A 16,783-nucleotide genomic window follows, 5' to 3' on the forward strand; every position below is an offset into this window, starting at 1 on the left:
AACAAAAACCCAGCAAAACAATTCTAAGCATTTAATAGAGGTAAAAATATAAAAATATTTCAATTACTAAACAAGTTGAACTATCATCATGCAATGCATGCATCATGTTTAAAGATGCCAAACAATTTCTCACTTCTGACTTCTGCAAATTTTGAGGGTAAATATCAGAGTTAAAATTTATTTTTTGCTCTTATGTTAAAAGTAATTGCTTACATTTGAAATTAAACATTTGTAAAACAACTCTAACAAAAATCTCGTAATTTCTTGAGTAATTATAACTGCTGAAAACTGCACATTCAATTATATATATATTACAAAATTAATTAGATTGCAAAAAAGGAGCTAGAACCACTTAGTTTCTCGGTTAAGCAGTATGCAGATCTCTGTGCTTGATTATTAATTTACTCTGAACTCCAAAAGCCTCCAACACAAGATTAAGGTCAAACAACCGTTGCTCGTTCTTTAGAACACAAATAACACACCAGTTTTCACTATTTACTTACTAAGCCAGTTTGCTTCACAAGTGCTTCATCGTGGCAGGAAACAGGACACAAATGACCACATGTTAATGTTTTCTGGCAGGACTGACGACACGGAGGACACCGACCAAAGTGACAATAGTGTTTCTCTTGTGTAGGGTGGTGACAAGTAGGTGGTCGACTGAAGTAAAATCCAAGAATGAATCAATATGACAGCAAGAAATATGAAGTTAGTATCACTAGACAATTATGCTCAAAAAAAGAATTGAGATGAACAACTTATTTTTTTTTTTAAATTAGTTTACTTCTCACCTTCAGCAGTGGTTAATACTACAGTAAAATTATACAGGAGTTCTAAATTAAATTAAAATCAAAGTTGGGTTTGCATGTTCAAACAGCTTTTTCAATCCTAATTTTACTGTACGCTAAGTAACCTTGCTACACCGCAGCAGAAAATACTCTCCTTTTTCCTTTTGCTAGTCAAGTTTTCTTGGTAAACTGCCTTATGGAGGTACTTCAAAACGTACCAGAGGTGACTTGAAGAAGTGAATGGGACTATAGAATTAGAAGTGCTCGGTGGGACAGAACCTCCCCCTTGACAGCAGCAAGCTGCTCATGAAACCACAGCATCAAAGAGGTGTCTGATAGGAAGGATTATTGCTAATCTCCATCTGCATAGTCAAGAATACAGAAGACTGAGAATATCTGTAATCATATTAAAGGAATAATTTTTGGCTTTTAAAGTTATGTTTTACTGCTTTCTTTAAGGACACCTTAAACTCCACTGAAGAACTAGAAACACACACACTTTCTATACTGACCTGCACAGCTGTTTGCATTTGGGAGGTTTGATGGTGCGCTCTCTGCCGCAGGGCACTTTAATGACAGTTTTTCCACAATTGCATTTCACATCTACAGTCTCTGGACATGGATTACAACTACCTAAAAATAAATATATTAACAATATGATAATCTGAATAAGCTACTGATTATAAAAAATGGTAATTAATTACCTCTGAATATGCACGTGGTGTAATTGTCCTATTCTATTTGATCTAAATAATAGATGGCTGTCAATTTTTTATTTCTGCTTAGTTTCAAATCCCTCTTGGGAAAGAGAATTTCACCATTCTTAAAGAATAGTAGTAATAATCTTGATTATTCTACAGTTGTTAACTGCTATCAAGTTAGAAACGATCTGTCTCTCACATTTTAAAAAGAAGTCAGCATTATTAAAGTCCAGTCATTTGGATCACATACTTAAATTTGCTATTTACATTTCAGTCTTACATACATATGAAGACATGTCATCTTTCATCTATATTCAAAAGATAAAAAAGAGACATTGAAAAACTGGTATAATAAAGTTTTGCAGATTTTGTACGATACTAAAGGAGTGTTCAGCCAATGTATAATTAGTGCTTTTTTGAAAAGATCCTCCTCCTTTTTAAAGTTACTCATGCTACTAACCTGATATATTTTTAAAAAGAGATCTGTAAAATATCTGGTTTAATTTATAGCTCTCCCACACTATTTCTTCATCAAGTGCCAACTGCTAAGTTTTATTATTGAGTAATTAACAGTAAGAATATGCGTCTTTTAAAAAAAGCAAATTTAGACATGGGATTTTGGCTTACTAATCATGTTGCATTCCGAAACTTTAAAGAAAGCAATACTTTGAAAGCATTATTGACAGCACAACTTTTTAAGCAATTCCGACTTGTTAGCAGGATCTAAGTAGCAACACTTCCAGAAGCAGATCTCTCAATGACAAAAGGCTGCTGAAGAAAAAAGGATGGAAGTATACAGTCTTTATACTGCAAAAGTAAATTAAATTATAATATATTATCAGCACACATAAACAGCTACTTTTACAAAATAAACTGAAGGTCTAAAGCTATGCTGCCCAGAGTGGCTAATATGCATACACTTTACTTAGAATATTCTGTCAACGAAGACAACTGCCTACATTCTCAAAAAGATGGAAGGGCAGAGATCGCATATAAGACTGAAGTTAAGGTGAGAGCATACTGTTCTCAAATCAAGTGTTATAACATATTACAGTAGGAAACAAAATATTTCTATTCCCTGGCAACACCTAAATTTCACCAAGGGAAAAAAGATACATAAAAATCAAACCTCAAACAGAACAATCTACCTTTTTTCAGGGACCCCTGCTAAAGGCCAAATGCTTATTATCTGCAATCTCTAATAACTCTGAGAACAGGTACCTTTTAAAGGACCTGATCTGGCAAGTTATTTTCTAGGAGGCATACCATTTCCTTTAAAATGAGCAGTCACTGAGATCTGGCAACTCATTGCAAAATTAACCTGACCTGGTACTACGTACTAAAAATAAAATAAGTAACCATAACTTTCAGCAGCTATTAAAATATTAGCATACAAGGAAAAACAAATGAATAGAAATATTTTGAAATCAAAATCATTGCCTTTATTAGGAGAATTTTCAAACATTCTGACAAGACATTACAAATTGTACTCGACTAATTTGTTAAAGCACACAAGTTATTTTATCTTCTAAATTTATCATCTGATCGCTATTAGCTTTATTAGATACAACTTTTGGCAAGAGTTAGCACTTAAATATTGACAATTGTACCGTTTTGATAAATTACATAGACTTTAAAGTGTATATATTTGATATTTACATTCTCAAAGTTCACTTTTGTTTTCTTATAGGCACTGCTTTATTATTTTTATACTGCTGTCAGTTATTAGAAATCACTGTCACTTTTAGCCAGGCTATAAGATGCAAGCAGTATCAAATATAAACAGCTATTCAATGTAAAGTTTATCCTATAATGCAGCATTAGCTCCTTAGTTTTCCAACCAGAATTTTATTCTATGATTTAGGTATCAGTGTGCAATGTTACCAGTTTTCTTCTGACAGTAAAAAAAAAAAAAAAAAAAAGCATTTCCAGGATTTCAGAGGGGCACAGGGGAAGGAGAAGGAAGGGGAAGAAAAGAAGGGGCACAGTTAACAGAGAAAAAACAAACCACTAGTTTGTGGTGACGGATTTAATAGCAGGTTAACGGGGACATCTACCACATTTACCTGTCCTGTTCTCTTAAGAATCACTGCCTCAAAAGCAAGATTGGCTGAACAAGTTGTGAAATATTTCCTGAGTTGTTGCAATTTATAGTCCAGAATACTAAAAGAAACTACATAGGCTACTCAGCTGCTCTTTCAGCAGGGTAGCAGCTTCTGTGGGGAAAAATGCTGAGAGGGCAGCCACTTTTTCAGTCATTCCAATTTAATCCCCTACCAAGTGAATGTCAAAGCAATTGGCCAGGATAAAAGCTGCCAGGTTTGGGCTGTTTTCAGCATCTTTTTAACCAAGGTCACTGGATGCAGAAGTAAACTTTTTTGTTATCCTTCATATAGTCAGTAACAAGTTCTTGTTTTCTCTTTTACCAGTAAGATACCAATATACATTCAAATTCCATCAACTTTTTTTTTTTTAAGCCCACTTGTATCACACGTTGTATTCTAGGATTTTTAAAAACCATCTAGACTCAACCAGCACAGTCATTTCTATATATAATTAGACTTCATTATGCATATTCAAGTGAATAGAATTATTTGGGGAAAAAAGTCAAGCTACGGATTTTGAATTAAGCAGCTGGAAAGGGGACAGAGCATTTTCAGAGGAACAATGCTAAGCAAAATTACCAGGTAAAAACTCAGGTCGTCATTATGTAAGTCCTTAAGTACTAACCAGCACTAAAAACCTTTCAAACACACTGCCCCCACAAAAAGCCTACATGCAACAAGGGAGAGAATTCATTAAGCACCACACAGTCATGCAAGCACGAAGTTTGGCAAAAATAAACAATATTCCATCACTATGGGGATCCTTCACCTATTCTTACCTCTGTGGCAGCCTGAGGGACATTTGTGATTTCTGCAGCCTAGAGTCCGCCCACAGACCTGATCACAAGGTGGACAGTTTCCAGAACAGCACTATTAAAAGAAAATATAATCTATATAACTGAAAACATAGACATTTCTGGTATAAATTTGCCCTCTTAGACTATCTCATTTTTTCAATACTTCTTAAAAAAAAATTTCATGCAATTTAGTCAAATTTCCTCAAATTCATACCAGGTATAGAAAGGAGGCCAACTGTAAAGTTGTTTTAAAAAATTCAAATTATAAAATAACAAGAAAATACACATTTGAAAGCATCATTTCAACACACGAAAAAGGCAGAGGGCTTCCAAAAAGCATAAGAACATTTGCAAAGTTAAAATTCTTATAATATTTTAATCCAAAATAATTTCAGAAGATTACATGTAGGATATCCAACAGTTTGCCCCATTACTCTGCAATTTCTTCCACTTTTATACTACATTGTCCCTGGAACAAAAATGTTGCTAACCAATTTTTTTTTTAAACACCTTTTACCTTTTTTTAAACACCTTTTACGTTTGTAGTAAAGGTCAGATAACTTTAGGATCAGTTATTTACTTTCTGTTCTTATATAAAGTAGTAATGTGGAAGAATCAGAACACATCACACCACCACCACATTCATGGATGCCAGGTCAGGAGAGAACCCCATCTTTTCTATTAACTTGAAAGGTACCCTCCTTCCAAACTGTATAAAGAAGGATGGCAATTAGGAAGAGAAACCCGGATTTTTTAGCATAAATTAAAGATGTCAAGATTGCACTAACTTGTTTTTCCATCTTTTCACATAAAGTAAATTCACAATAATAATAATAATAATACTCAAAAATACCTAAGAATAAAACTGTATTTTTTCATGCCTCCTTGGGGTAAGAAGTCCAACTTTCGTAATGTCTTAATTCACACATAGCAGGCAACTTTCAGGCCTTCTTGAATCAATAAACTGCAAAGATAGGTCTGAGCTATCAATCATTCCTTTGACTTCAAATGAGAAGGGAAACAAAACTCAAATTCCCAACTGTCAGACCACTGCTGCTTGCAGTGATGCATATTAGAAGGTGGGGTGGAATGCTGCATTGTCAAAAATAAGAGTATGTCCCTTACAAAGTTATGAGAGATTCCCAGTTATTCCTACAAAGTAAGGAAATAAATGGATTTAACTACCCCAGAATGCATAAAGCATCAGTAACTACTCAAGTATCTGAAAGCAAAACTGCCTTCTGGAACTGGAAAGTTGTCAAAATCTCCTCCTAGTTTTTAAGGCCACTGAGTTTTTCTTGGTGACATGCATTCAGAGAATTGTGGTACACTGCAAACTGATTTGAATGACAATGAAGAAAACTTCTCTTTCTATACAATAACATGAGGTGGAACAACAGACTGATGTCATTTATATATAATATAAAATATTCTATCTAAATAAAAAAAATGTTATCTGAACAATACATTTGAGAAAGATCATCTCTGGACACTTACCTTTCTCCTACATTGGTGCTTTTGGCAATCACGAATTTTAGTACACTTTGTTTCACACAGATATGGCTTATGACATGGCATGCGTTTAGTGTGCTTTCCACAGCGACACTGTTTTTCAACTTCCTGGGCAGCAAGACAGGGGAAAAAAAGCAGGGTATTTTTAATACAAGAAAAAAAAAAAATTGGTAAATAAAATGTTCTACTACTAGCTGTAAAGAAAAGTTCATGGGAGAGTAACACTACTGTGCTCTGTCACAACAGGAAGCATATCACACGCTCTGAGCAGCTTACCTATCTGTGCAATAACTACTTGGTAACCTTGGGTCTGTATTGCAAACACTGTGCTCTAGATCGCACCTCTCTGCAGCCTTGGTCTCACCAAGAGGGAAGCCACTTCAAGGGAACCACTCAAGTGTGTAGTGCAAGATGTGAAGCATAAATGCAAAACAAATTCATACAAAAAAGTACCTCTCCTGCATAGTAAACTAGATTCATCCATCGTGTATACAGATAATTTAAGAAGTAGGTGAGCAGGTTTATCTGACCTTCATCCCAGCTATCATGGGCTAACTACTTTCACCATAGACTTCATAGACAAAGCTGGTTCAGGAAGAGACAACTGAGAGCAGACAGAGCAACAGCTTTACAGGCCAGACCACAGAAGGTGCATAGATATTTAGAGCAGAGCAAAATATTATTTTCTTACTAACAAGGAAATAATGTTATGTTACAACACCTTCCATTTCACTAATGAAGAAATAGTGTAATAAGACAGAGCAGCAAGGAAGCTAGAAGGGCTGGGGAAAAAATTAAGTCTCTTTTAGGGCACAATTAATTTAAAAAAACCCAAATGAAAAAAAACCAAGCCAAAACAATAAAACCGTCATCCATGCCTCAATTCAGATACATAATGTTAAACTACTAATTCAGAATTGTGTTGGGGCAGGAGAGGAATAGGGAAAAAAATGTGTTGCTTTTAATGAACAGAAAGTCATAGATTTTGAGATAGATACGACTTCATTTTCCTTAGGAGACTTGCACTGTTCCAGGCATATAGTGTTTAAAAACCCTAACAAAATGTGAACCTGCTACAGTAAGACTAACCTGTCTGCATATTTCACAGGGACCTCGATGACAGCGCTGTGAACATTTATGGATGCCACATTCCAGAACTTTGTCACAACTATCGCCACAGGTGGGCACATCTTCTGTACAAGGCAATGTAAACTCTAGATGAAGAGAGAGAAGTACAAGCAAACATTTAAGAAAAAAGCCAAAATATTTAGAAAAAAACGCATTGTGTAATTTGAGTTCAAATGCCAATTCTCTCTCATTTTTTTTAAAAGCTTTTCTAGAATTACTCAGTTATTCACATTGCCAATTAAACCCCTGGTACTAAATAAAGCTTTGAAAGATTAAGCAAAAAAGTTAATATAAGCTGTCACAGTTCACTGTTTGTAAGACCTTTTTATGGACCCTACCCTGCAGAATTAACCTAAACTACTGACTGTCAAAGACAGGATGACTTTTCTTTTTTAATTTGTCTTATTAAAAAAAAACAAACAAACAAACAAACAAAACCACAGCTTACTTGATTTTTCACAGGGACAGGACCTTTTCCCAGAACGAGGACAGTCTCCACAGGGACCAGCATGACAAACTTGTTCACATGTGTGATTACCACAAGGCAAACGTTTCCCACACACCTGGGAAAGTCAGAGAAACCAAGTGAATGCAATGTAATGGAACTACATACCAAGACAAAGCAACCCAAGGGGACAAACCAGGGGTGACAGACATCTGGATGGAATTTAACTTCTTCTGAATTTTGTTAACAAATCTTATATTCGCTGAGTTTGCCAAATAAAACTGATCACCCCTGCAGTGATCCTGACTAGAAGACCACTGTATACTGAGGAGTTAGTGGTTCACATAACAGTTGACTTGAGTAGCCCCAGGCCTGTGCTGTGCCGCACATACAGCTTGGTGGCCTTCAGGCGTGTGTTGTGCTGCACATAGCCCTTGGCCACAGGATAAACTTATTGTAGCAGAGGAGATTGGAGGCAGCTCCCACTTGGTACCAGTGATTATGCCACCTGCATGTCCTTGCCTTTATCTAAAAGTGCAGCAAGAAGTTCTCATCTGAACATCCTTTCTGTCTGACAGTAGAAATGATTAACAGAGCTGCTTGCTTGTAACAAAATCCTACAATAGTTTCAGTGACCAAAATGGGGTAACCCTTTCTACAGATGGGGTCTGCACTGCATGTGGATCAGAGGGTCATTCAATGCTGCACAGCTTGGGGTTCCCAACATCTAAAGGGCCATACTATTATTTATATTATACTCCCTTTCTCTATAGTGTTAGCTGAAATAAATGACATTTTAACTGACACTTTACAGAGGCTGAGTGCCTTTCTTACTGGGATTGTTAATGACCAAGTACCTCCTGGTGCAACCTCCCACTGCCACTTAGGGGTTTTTTTTATTCTTTTTATTTTTTACAGTCTGTCAATCTATAGCCTTGGTCCTAAGAACGAGCTGCAAATATACTTCAAAGAATGAATCACAAATCTTTCATTCTGTTACAGTCACTAGAAGTAAATAAGTATGAAACTCTTATCTACTAAGGTGTGGTTTCATGCTTATTTTTAAAGAGAGCAGCTGAAATTTCAACCTCAAGTACAAGAAAACAGAATATACAAGGTCAAATTCACTGCTAGCTTAACCCCAGCACATTTCCAGAACAATGACATTTTAACTACTGTCAAAAATGAACTGGATCTACTTGGTGGCCCATTCTCAAACACTGCTGCTTACATTTTTGATTGCACTTTCAAAACCTAAAAAATAAAATTATTTTCTTACTGAATGAGTTTTTCCCATCCTTAATACACTGAGTAATCTAATTTTATAAAAATGAGAAATAAGTTAAAAAGGACAGCTTCGACATACCTGATCACACTGCCACTGAGGACTTGCACAAAGTCTTTCTGCTGTCTGTCTTCCACAGATGCACCGTTGTTTACTGACTCGTGGACAAGGCTGACAATCTCCTGTATGTAATTGTGAGTGACATTGAGAGTAGGAATTGCAAAAGAATGATGTATGTTAACAATTAAACAACTACTCCTCTGAAGTTTAAGGCGGCAGGTCTACCTGCGTGACAGGAATTCTCACAAGTGTGTTGTCCACATAGCAACGTTCGTCCACATGGCAGGTGACACGACCATTCCTTGGCACTGCACCGTCGGGGCACTGGTTTAGCTTTCTTACAGTGACAGGTTGTTGTGACCATCTTTGGGCAAGGTGGACAGGGTCCTAAGTACAGGAAAAAGAATACCTCGCTAATGGCCATTCAGCAAATGCAGCCTTGACTACATCTGTTTTACTCTGAGAATTTTAAATATAGTTAGCAGATTTTAAGTAAAACTGTGTAACAGCTACATAAATACAGGTCACACAACCAAGAGACACAACGGATTTACCTGGATGACAAAGCAGCAGGCATTTATGACCACAAGAAGGTTTGAATTCCCTCTCACATATCTGACCACAGGAGTGAGGTACCAGCCATGGGTCCACTGTTGGATTCTCCACTTTTCCACAGTAACAGTAATACCTACTGGGAGTTTCAGACCGTTTGTATTCAAACCTACATTTTGGACTACAACAAGGGAAAAAGGGAGTGAAAAGAAAAGCAATTTTTTTAAGAATTTTTTTAAAAAGAAAAGCCATTTTTATCATTTCAGTTTCACAAGATTGTTACCGTGCTACCAATTAACATTTTTATAACTACTGTAACCAATAACAACATAATTAAATTTATAATATACAATAAAGGTCTTGCTATATGTCAAATTTTACAATAAATTCATTAGAATGTCTAAGGAATTGTCCTATCACTGCAATCTTTTTTCTCTAAGAATATATGAAAAAAAAATTCAGCATAGCATACAGAATAATTTTTATGTCAAGTTATACCAAAGGAATGTACGCAACAAAGAGTTAACCTACTTAAATAGAACCAATCAAAAAAAGAGGTTTAAAATGGTTTTTACCAGTAGCAATTTATAAGCTATGTAAAACAAGATTTAGCAATGCTATTAAAGCTATGCATAATAATGAAAATTTTATCTGAAAGATTTTAGATTGTATCAGTTCAGCATCTTAGATATTATAAGATGCACACCTTTATTTGTTATCCTTGATGGTGCCAGATATTAAAAAATACATTATTCCTAAAGGTAAGATAGGCACCAAAGGTCTGGAACTTGTTAGTGTCACAGGCCCTAAAGGCTTTCAGGTGCAAGCCATGGACAAGGGAGGCAACACAAGGAAGGAGAAACAAAGCAGCTCCTATTTCTGGCTACACTGAGAAAAGACAACAGACAAGGAGCTCCTCCTCAGAGAAGAATAAAGACCTATGTACTCATTTTCATCAAATAAAATGTCAATTTACCCTTATATAATACATTACAGGCCATAAACCACTTCTCCATAGTAACTGCACAGTTTTATCATGTGCTTAAATGTCAAATAAAATACCATTCGCCTTGAATTTTTTTCATTATAAACATTATGCTTAAACACAAAACTAGTTTGTAGTAGAATAGGCATTATCAACTTGAGACACTGCCAGCCAACAATTCTATACCTTACTTCCTACGCAAACCTGCTCTCTGAGATCCCACATTAACAGCACTATTGAATCCACCAGGCACTTTCTACCAAATTTGAGAGAGGACTGTGTATCAAAGATACTACTACAAGTTTCCACATGAAAGTAGGCGGGCAAATAAAGCATAGAACAAACATGCACAGAGAAACCTTGACTGAACTTTCAGACACAAACCTACTGAAAAAGCAAGCTTCATTATTCATGCTGCCACAATATTACCTTCTTCTTTATACAGTCTCATGTAAAACTGTAAGACTGGCTTTAATGCTCAAGTTATACAGAGACTAAAAAAAAAAAACAAACAACCCAAAAAAACCCACCAAACAACACCTAAACCTTGCTATTTTAGAACTGTTTTAATTTATTTATTTGATGGTGCCAATTTTAAAAGTGACAAATATGTAAAGCCATTCATAAATAAATATTAGAAGCTGAGACACATGATGGATAAGTTACCTTCTCAGAAGTTAAAACAAATTTGATGCAGCAGGTTTTTAATATCACTGTGAAATATTCCTGAATCATGTTAATGAAAACTTAAAAATAATTCAAAAAAGCAATAGAAAAGTCAGCCTTCTAAACTTTTTTTTTTTGTGTGTACGTCATTTACAAGTACCATTCCTTTCTAAAGTAACTCCAGTTCACATATTTTTCACAATAAAAGTATCTTTGTAAATGTACCATGAAGAGCTCACCATGGCCAGGGATAATCTTTCTTCCCAAAATCGTCATCTGTCAAAGGAGAAGACACAAGGAACAGGCTGTCCTTGGCCCACTTTTGGATACACACCAGGTGAAAAATACAAAAGCATCCACAACAGCTCCAAACCTAAAGAGCAGATATAAGTGCCAATTGCTTTATATTAGGCTTCTTTCTGTTTCCATCGACAAACATCTGTAATATCTAAAGAAATACAAGCTTGCTATTTTTCCATTTAAAAAATGGGTTTCCAAAGATAGATTATACCTATTGTTAGATTAATAGAGGCATTTTTACTGTTACAGATTCATACCTATAATCTTTTTTCCTGCTCCTGTGGGAAGTTTTTGCCAAGGCTTATGAAGCCCAAAATACTCATATAATCACAGAAATGTTGATATAAACATGTTGTTGGAGGTCATGTAGCACAGCCTTGTGCCCAAAGTAGGACTATTGCCAACTTAGCTCAGTTCAGTCACAGCTTTGCCTAGCAAAGTTGAACAATCCTGAAGGATGGGGACTCCACAATGATCCTGGGGAACCTACTCCAAGTGTCATACTACCTTCCTAGTACACAAACTGCACCTCCCAAGCACCAGTTTGTGCCATTGCCCCTTATTACACCACCTGTCACCACAAAGATGACTTTGGCTTTAGCCACCTTCACAACTTCAAGCAGATCGAGGCTGCAAGCATATCATCCCTTAGCCTTCTCTCTGCCAGACTAAACAAGCTCTCCCTCCACCTCTCTCTCTGTCCCATACTCCAGGTCTCTAGACATCTTTGTAGTAGAAGTACTAAAAAGACTTTTCCCCCCTTTCAAACTTCAGGATTTACATACAGTGCTAGTAAGAAAAAGATTTGATTAGAAGTGTGGCTTTCAACCTAGTGTCTTTTGTTCAAAGAGCAAGGCAGACATAAAATGGAACAGAATTAAAAGGAAATGTGTTTAAGAGACAGTTGATTTTGCCAGTATCCTGTCTCCATCACTAAACCTTTATGTTCTTGTTCACAGTGTACTTCTCTTTGTCAGTTCTGGAGTGAAATCACAATCCTTTGCTTAGAATATCAGCCTGCTGCTGAAAAGCAGTTTAAGTAACAGAAATCCAGTTTTATGACTTTGGTACTCTCCACATATTGATGTCTTAAATTGTCAGCTTAGAATAACTAAAACAATTTGGCAAGAGAAATGCAGCAGAAAATTTAAGTTTTAAATTTCTTTATTTTTTTTTAATAACTTATGACATTGTTATAAAATTATACTGTGAAAACAAGGAGAATTTCCTCATTAACTTATAGAGGACAAAGTCAATTACATAAGTTTCTAAAAGTACCGTAACTAACTTCCCAGAACTAAAGCTAAACAGGAGATGTTAAGTAAACACACACACACTTGACCGAAACTTTACAGATTCAAGATAACTAACAAACCACTGAGTTATAAAAGACAACTTCCGAGTTGCCAAACCATCTCACTTCTGCTGAGATTAGTTAACTCTATCAAGAGACACATAACTTTAAAATCTAAACACATATGTTAAGATTCGAAAAATTATGTATGAAACATGTTAAGAATTCATACAAAACATACTGTATTTCTTTCTAAAAAAATGTTAATGCCTACAGTTTCATTGGATACTTGTACTCCACGTACATTCAGCATAAGAAGTTAAGTTGCAAACATGTATTTGATTCAAGTAATTGTAACAGAAACAGGGTTGGACCTGTCAAAGGGAAGTTGATACAAAACAATAAAAATGAAAAAGATTTGTCCTGAAATCTCTCCCACGAAAAATACACCTATATGAAATAAGGCAATCTTCTTAGACATGCCATCCTTCTCCTTCCCGATCTGCATTTGTAGTGGCAAAGTTTATCTTAGCTCCCTTGCTATAAATCTAACAGTAATATTTCCTAACTTCCTAGTATTTCTTGCTTTGGTGATTGCTACAACATAGTTCCAAGGCTTATGGAACACTTCAGTGCAAGCACTGGCCTTCCTGCACTTCTTTTTTTCATCTGCTACTCTCTAAAATTTAAAAAAAACTGTTTACATTACAGTAACAAACATGTCACAAAACACATATTCTGATTACAAGCTACATACATATAAGCACTTATTTCCCCAAGTGTTTGAAAAACCCAAAGATGCTGAGTATCGCATTTAGTAGTCTCTCATTTTAAAACTATCAATCCCAAGAATTACCTTAGTAATATAATTAAACAAAAGTTACTCAGATAGCTATATTTGCTTTATTCTAAAAGACTACTGTAAAATACTCACAGCTTGGTTCCTTTTAACTGAAGCAATGCAGATCAGACACGTCATAGCCCCTGACTGAAAAGCTTCATTCATGTACTGTCTTGTACGTTCCAGTTCACTTGCATCTCCATCTTTAATGTATAAAGATTTTTAAAGCAATCAGTAATGTTTGATCTGCTATTTTGTACATGTTGAGACTGCTGCAAAAGTATATTATTTTTTTTTCTCTGAAGAGAGGCCAGTCATGTATTATTACAAAACCACATTATTAGAAATACTTAAGACAGTTTCAAACCCATACCATTGATTCTGCATAAAAAGGCAAGTAGTACTGCCAGCATGCATTGCTGGGAACAAACATTTTTAATACAAGACATCAGAATAAAGTGCTTTCCCTCCAATTATGGAAAAACTCTTATATACAGACAACACTACAACCTTGTTTATGCTATCATACTGAAATGAAAGTCAATAAATGAAAAAAACTTACCAGTTTGGCTGGTATAAATGGTAAATGTTTTGGCCAAAATCTTTCCTTGTTTTACTTCAGCATCTTCATCATCATCTTCAGATGAGGAGCTAAATTGGTCTTCAACTAGCTTTTTTGCTGCAGCCTGATTAGCCTTCTTAATTTCATCAAATTTCCTCTGTGAAGATAATTCTATTAAGAGAACAGATTACTGATGATTAATACCATGACAGTTAATCATAACACCACATTCAGTTCTACATACTTTCAACTGTCCTTTTCTTTAGAGAGCTTGCTGATTTTCTGTTTTTAAGGGCAGTATGTTGCTACATTTTCAATACCACACAAGAAGATATAAATTGCATTTTCTTCTTATCTGTGCATTATCCATAAAATTCACAGCAGAACTTACTATCTGTCAATTACTGGTGACAAATCCAACCAAATATACTAGAATACATACATCTATAATGCAGCTTTACTAAAACGATATTTAAAAAAAAAACCAAACACGCCACACACAAACACAACTTTCACAGCATGAGGAAGAAAAAAATAGAAATTAAAAAAATCAGGCAATTCTTGACAAGACTAATTGTTATAATTTGCTGATACCCTACAGGTACCTCTCCCAGCATTTGCTACTTTTTAAATTATGACTTTTATTGATCTCCCTGCATGCAACAACTCTTCATTGCAATAGTGGGTTCATGCTATTTCTACAGCTGGCAACGTTAAAAGTGACAGTGTATTTTAACATAAGTTTTTTAAGAAGTTATTGCACGTGAAATAGAGGAAGATTCTCACATGGACAAAAAAAATTATGTAACGTAACCGAGTTCATAATAAACCAAAGTGCCTTTAGGATAACACACCACGGAAATATAAAAATCTTCAACAAACCACAGGTCTTAAAAGTACCTCCTAGTTTTCCATATTAGACTGTCGCACGCAATACATTTCCTAGGGTTTGGTCAAGTTTTAAGGCTTTCCTTCAGAAACTACGCTGCCACTTAAAAGAGCTCAAGATTTGGCGAAGTACCTGAGAAGTGTTTCGTGAGTACTACCTTGCACTCACAGCAGCCCCATGCGTGGCAAAGCCCGCGCCTTCCCCGCAGCGGGGCAATGTGGCACACCGACCAGGCTACCTAACGTTTGTCCCTAGCGGGCAGCACCCTCCTCAGCGTTTCCAACCGTACTGACAAACGGCTGCTTCATCCATTACTTCACCCTTTCACTCTTCTGCTCGAAGGGCACCGACTCTGCACCCTGGGGAGGACGCAGCCCCGAGCCCCCAGCCGCTGCCCTAGGCCTCCGCGTTTGCCCCCAGAAGGGACCCGCAGGCAGGGGACGGCGCACGGCCAAACGCCGGCCCGCTGCCGCCCAGCAGCAAGGGAGAGGGGCCGGGGCCCGCCGGCCACACGAGGGCCCCCCGCCCGCCTCCCTTCCCCACGACGCCGGGGACAGCCCCGACCGGGGCATTCGCAGGGGCTCCCCGAGGCCCGGCTGGGCTCCGAGCCACACCCGGCTCCGCAGCGCAGGACCCCGCAGCCCCCGGCCGGGCCGGGGAAGGGGGGAGGACGCGACACTCACCGCTGGCCCCCTCGCCGCTGCTCCCCGCGGCCGCAACACAGGCACCGCCGCGGGCCCTCGGGGCCGGGGGCCGGGCGGCCGCCCCAGCGCGGGCGGCGAGCCCGTCCCCGCTCCTGGCGCGGCCCCGGCCCCGGCCGCCCTGGCGCCAGGGCGCCTCCATGTCTCCGCCGGGGGCGAGCGAAGGACGGCGGAGGGAGGCCGACCCCTCCTCACACCCCCGGCTGAAGCCGCCCCGAGGCGAGCCCTCCCGCCCGGCCCGGCCCCTCCGCCCGGAAGCGGCGGTGGAGGCGGCGGGGACGCCGGTGAGGTGAGCTCCCGCGGCAGCACGACTACAGCTCCCAGCGCTCCCCGCGCGGGCGGGCGGAGGCGGTGGCTGGGGGACTCCAACACCCAGCGTGCAGCGGGGCGCAGGCGCTGTGCGGGCCTCGGAGAGTCCTCCGTGGAGAGGGGCCGCGGTGCCCGCCGGGAGCTCGTTCCGCGCTGGATAGTCAGAAAATTGGCTGCCGATGCCCAGGTTGGGGTCTCTTTATTACTTAATGCTTGAATTTCTTTTTGCCTGCCGCTCTGGCCACAGAAGCGATGGCTTCAGCTGTCTTTCACAGCATCTTTTCAGTTGGAAAAGACCCTTAAGATCATCCGTTCCAGCTGTTAACCTAACACTGCCAAGTCCACCACTAAACCATGTCCCTAAACACCACATCTACACGTCTTTTAAATACCTCCAGGGATGGGGACTCACCCACTTCCCCGGGCACCCTGTTCCAGTGCTTGACAACCCTTTCAGTGAAGAAATTTTTCCTAATATCCAATCTAAACCTCCCCTGGCGCAACTTGAGGCCATTTCCTCTCATCCTATCGCTTGTTACTTGGGCGAAGAGACCAACCCCCCACCTCCCTACAACCTCCTTTCAGGTGGTTGGAGACAGTGATAAGGTCTCCCCTCGGCCTCCTTTTCTCCAGAGTAACTTTCTGGCAGCTGTTTCCACAGATTTTACTCGTGTTTTCTTCACAGCTCCTCTTCAGAGTATGAGAGTTAAAAATTAGCGTGGTTAGAAACATTACTGAAGTATATCCAGAAGCTTTTGCTGCACAGAAATACGTGTTGAGGAATCTGTGTGCCTCCTGAAATGTTCTGACAGATAAGTGCAGGTTGAAATAGTTTTAATTTTACTGACATTTCCTTATAGCAG

At 38.4% G+C, this 16,783-nt stretch overlaps 1 protein-coding gene across 2 annotated transcripts in view; it reads right to left on the reverse strand.

The window, feature by feature from the left end:
* NFXL1 (nuclear transcription factor, X-box binding like 1) overlaps window positions 1-15,890 on the reverse strand; it is a 49,981-nt gene extending 34,091 nt beyond the window's left edge. The window contains exons 1-13 of one of the 2 annotated variants that reach the window (XM_030016450.2): window positions 15,594-15,888; window positions 14,022-14,192; window positions 13,553-13,662; window positions 11,264-11,397; window positions 9,376-9,554; window positions 9,047-9,208; window positions 8,843-8,943; window positions 7,480-7,594; window positions 6,993-7,117; window positions 5,889-6,011; window positions 4,374-4,464; window positions 1,301-1,421; window positions 504-660 (exon numbers count right to left, since the gene is read on the reverse strand). In XM_030016450.2, the coding sequence (XP_029872310.1) occupies window positions 504-660; window positions 1,301-1,421; window positions 4,374-4,464; window positions 5,889-6,011; window positions 6,993-7,117; window positions 7,480-7,594; window positions 8,843-8,943; window positions 9,047-9,208; window positions 9,376-9,554; window positions 11,264-11,397; window positions 13,553-13,662; window positions 14,022-14,192; window positions 15,594-15,753 (1,749 nt within the window). In that variant the 5' untranslated portion in view covers window positions 15,754-15,888. Of the gene's footprint in view, window positions 1-503; window positions 661-1,300; window positions 1,422-4,373; window positions 4,465-5,888; window positions 6,012-6,992; window positions 7,118-7,479; window positions 7,595-8,842; window positions 8,944-9,046; window positions 9,209-9,375; window positions 9,555-11,263; window positions 11,398-13,552; window positions 13,663-14,021; window positions 14,193-15,593 lie in introns of both variants that reach the window. The other variant, XM_041123445.1, reaches the window with a different exon arrangement.
* Window positions 15,891-16,783: the final 893 nt, after the last annotated feature.

Source organism: Aquila chrysaetos, chromosome 1, assembly GCF_900496995.4.
Source record: "Aquila chrysaetos chrysaetos chromosome 1, bAquChr1.4, whole genome shotgun sequence".
Classification (NCBI taxonomy): domain Eukaryota; kingdom Metazoa; phylum Chordata; class Aves; order Accipitriformes; family Accipitridae; genus Aquila; species Aquila chrysaetos.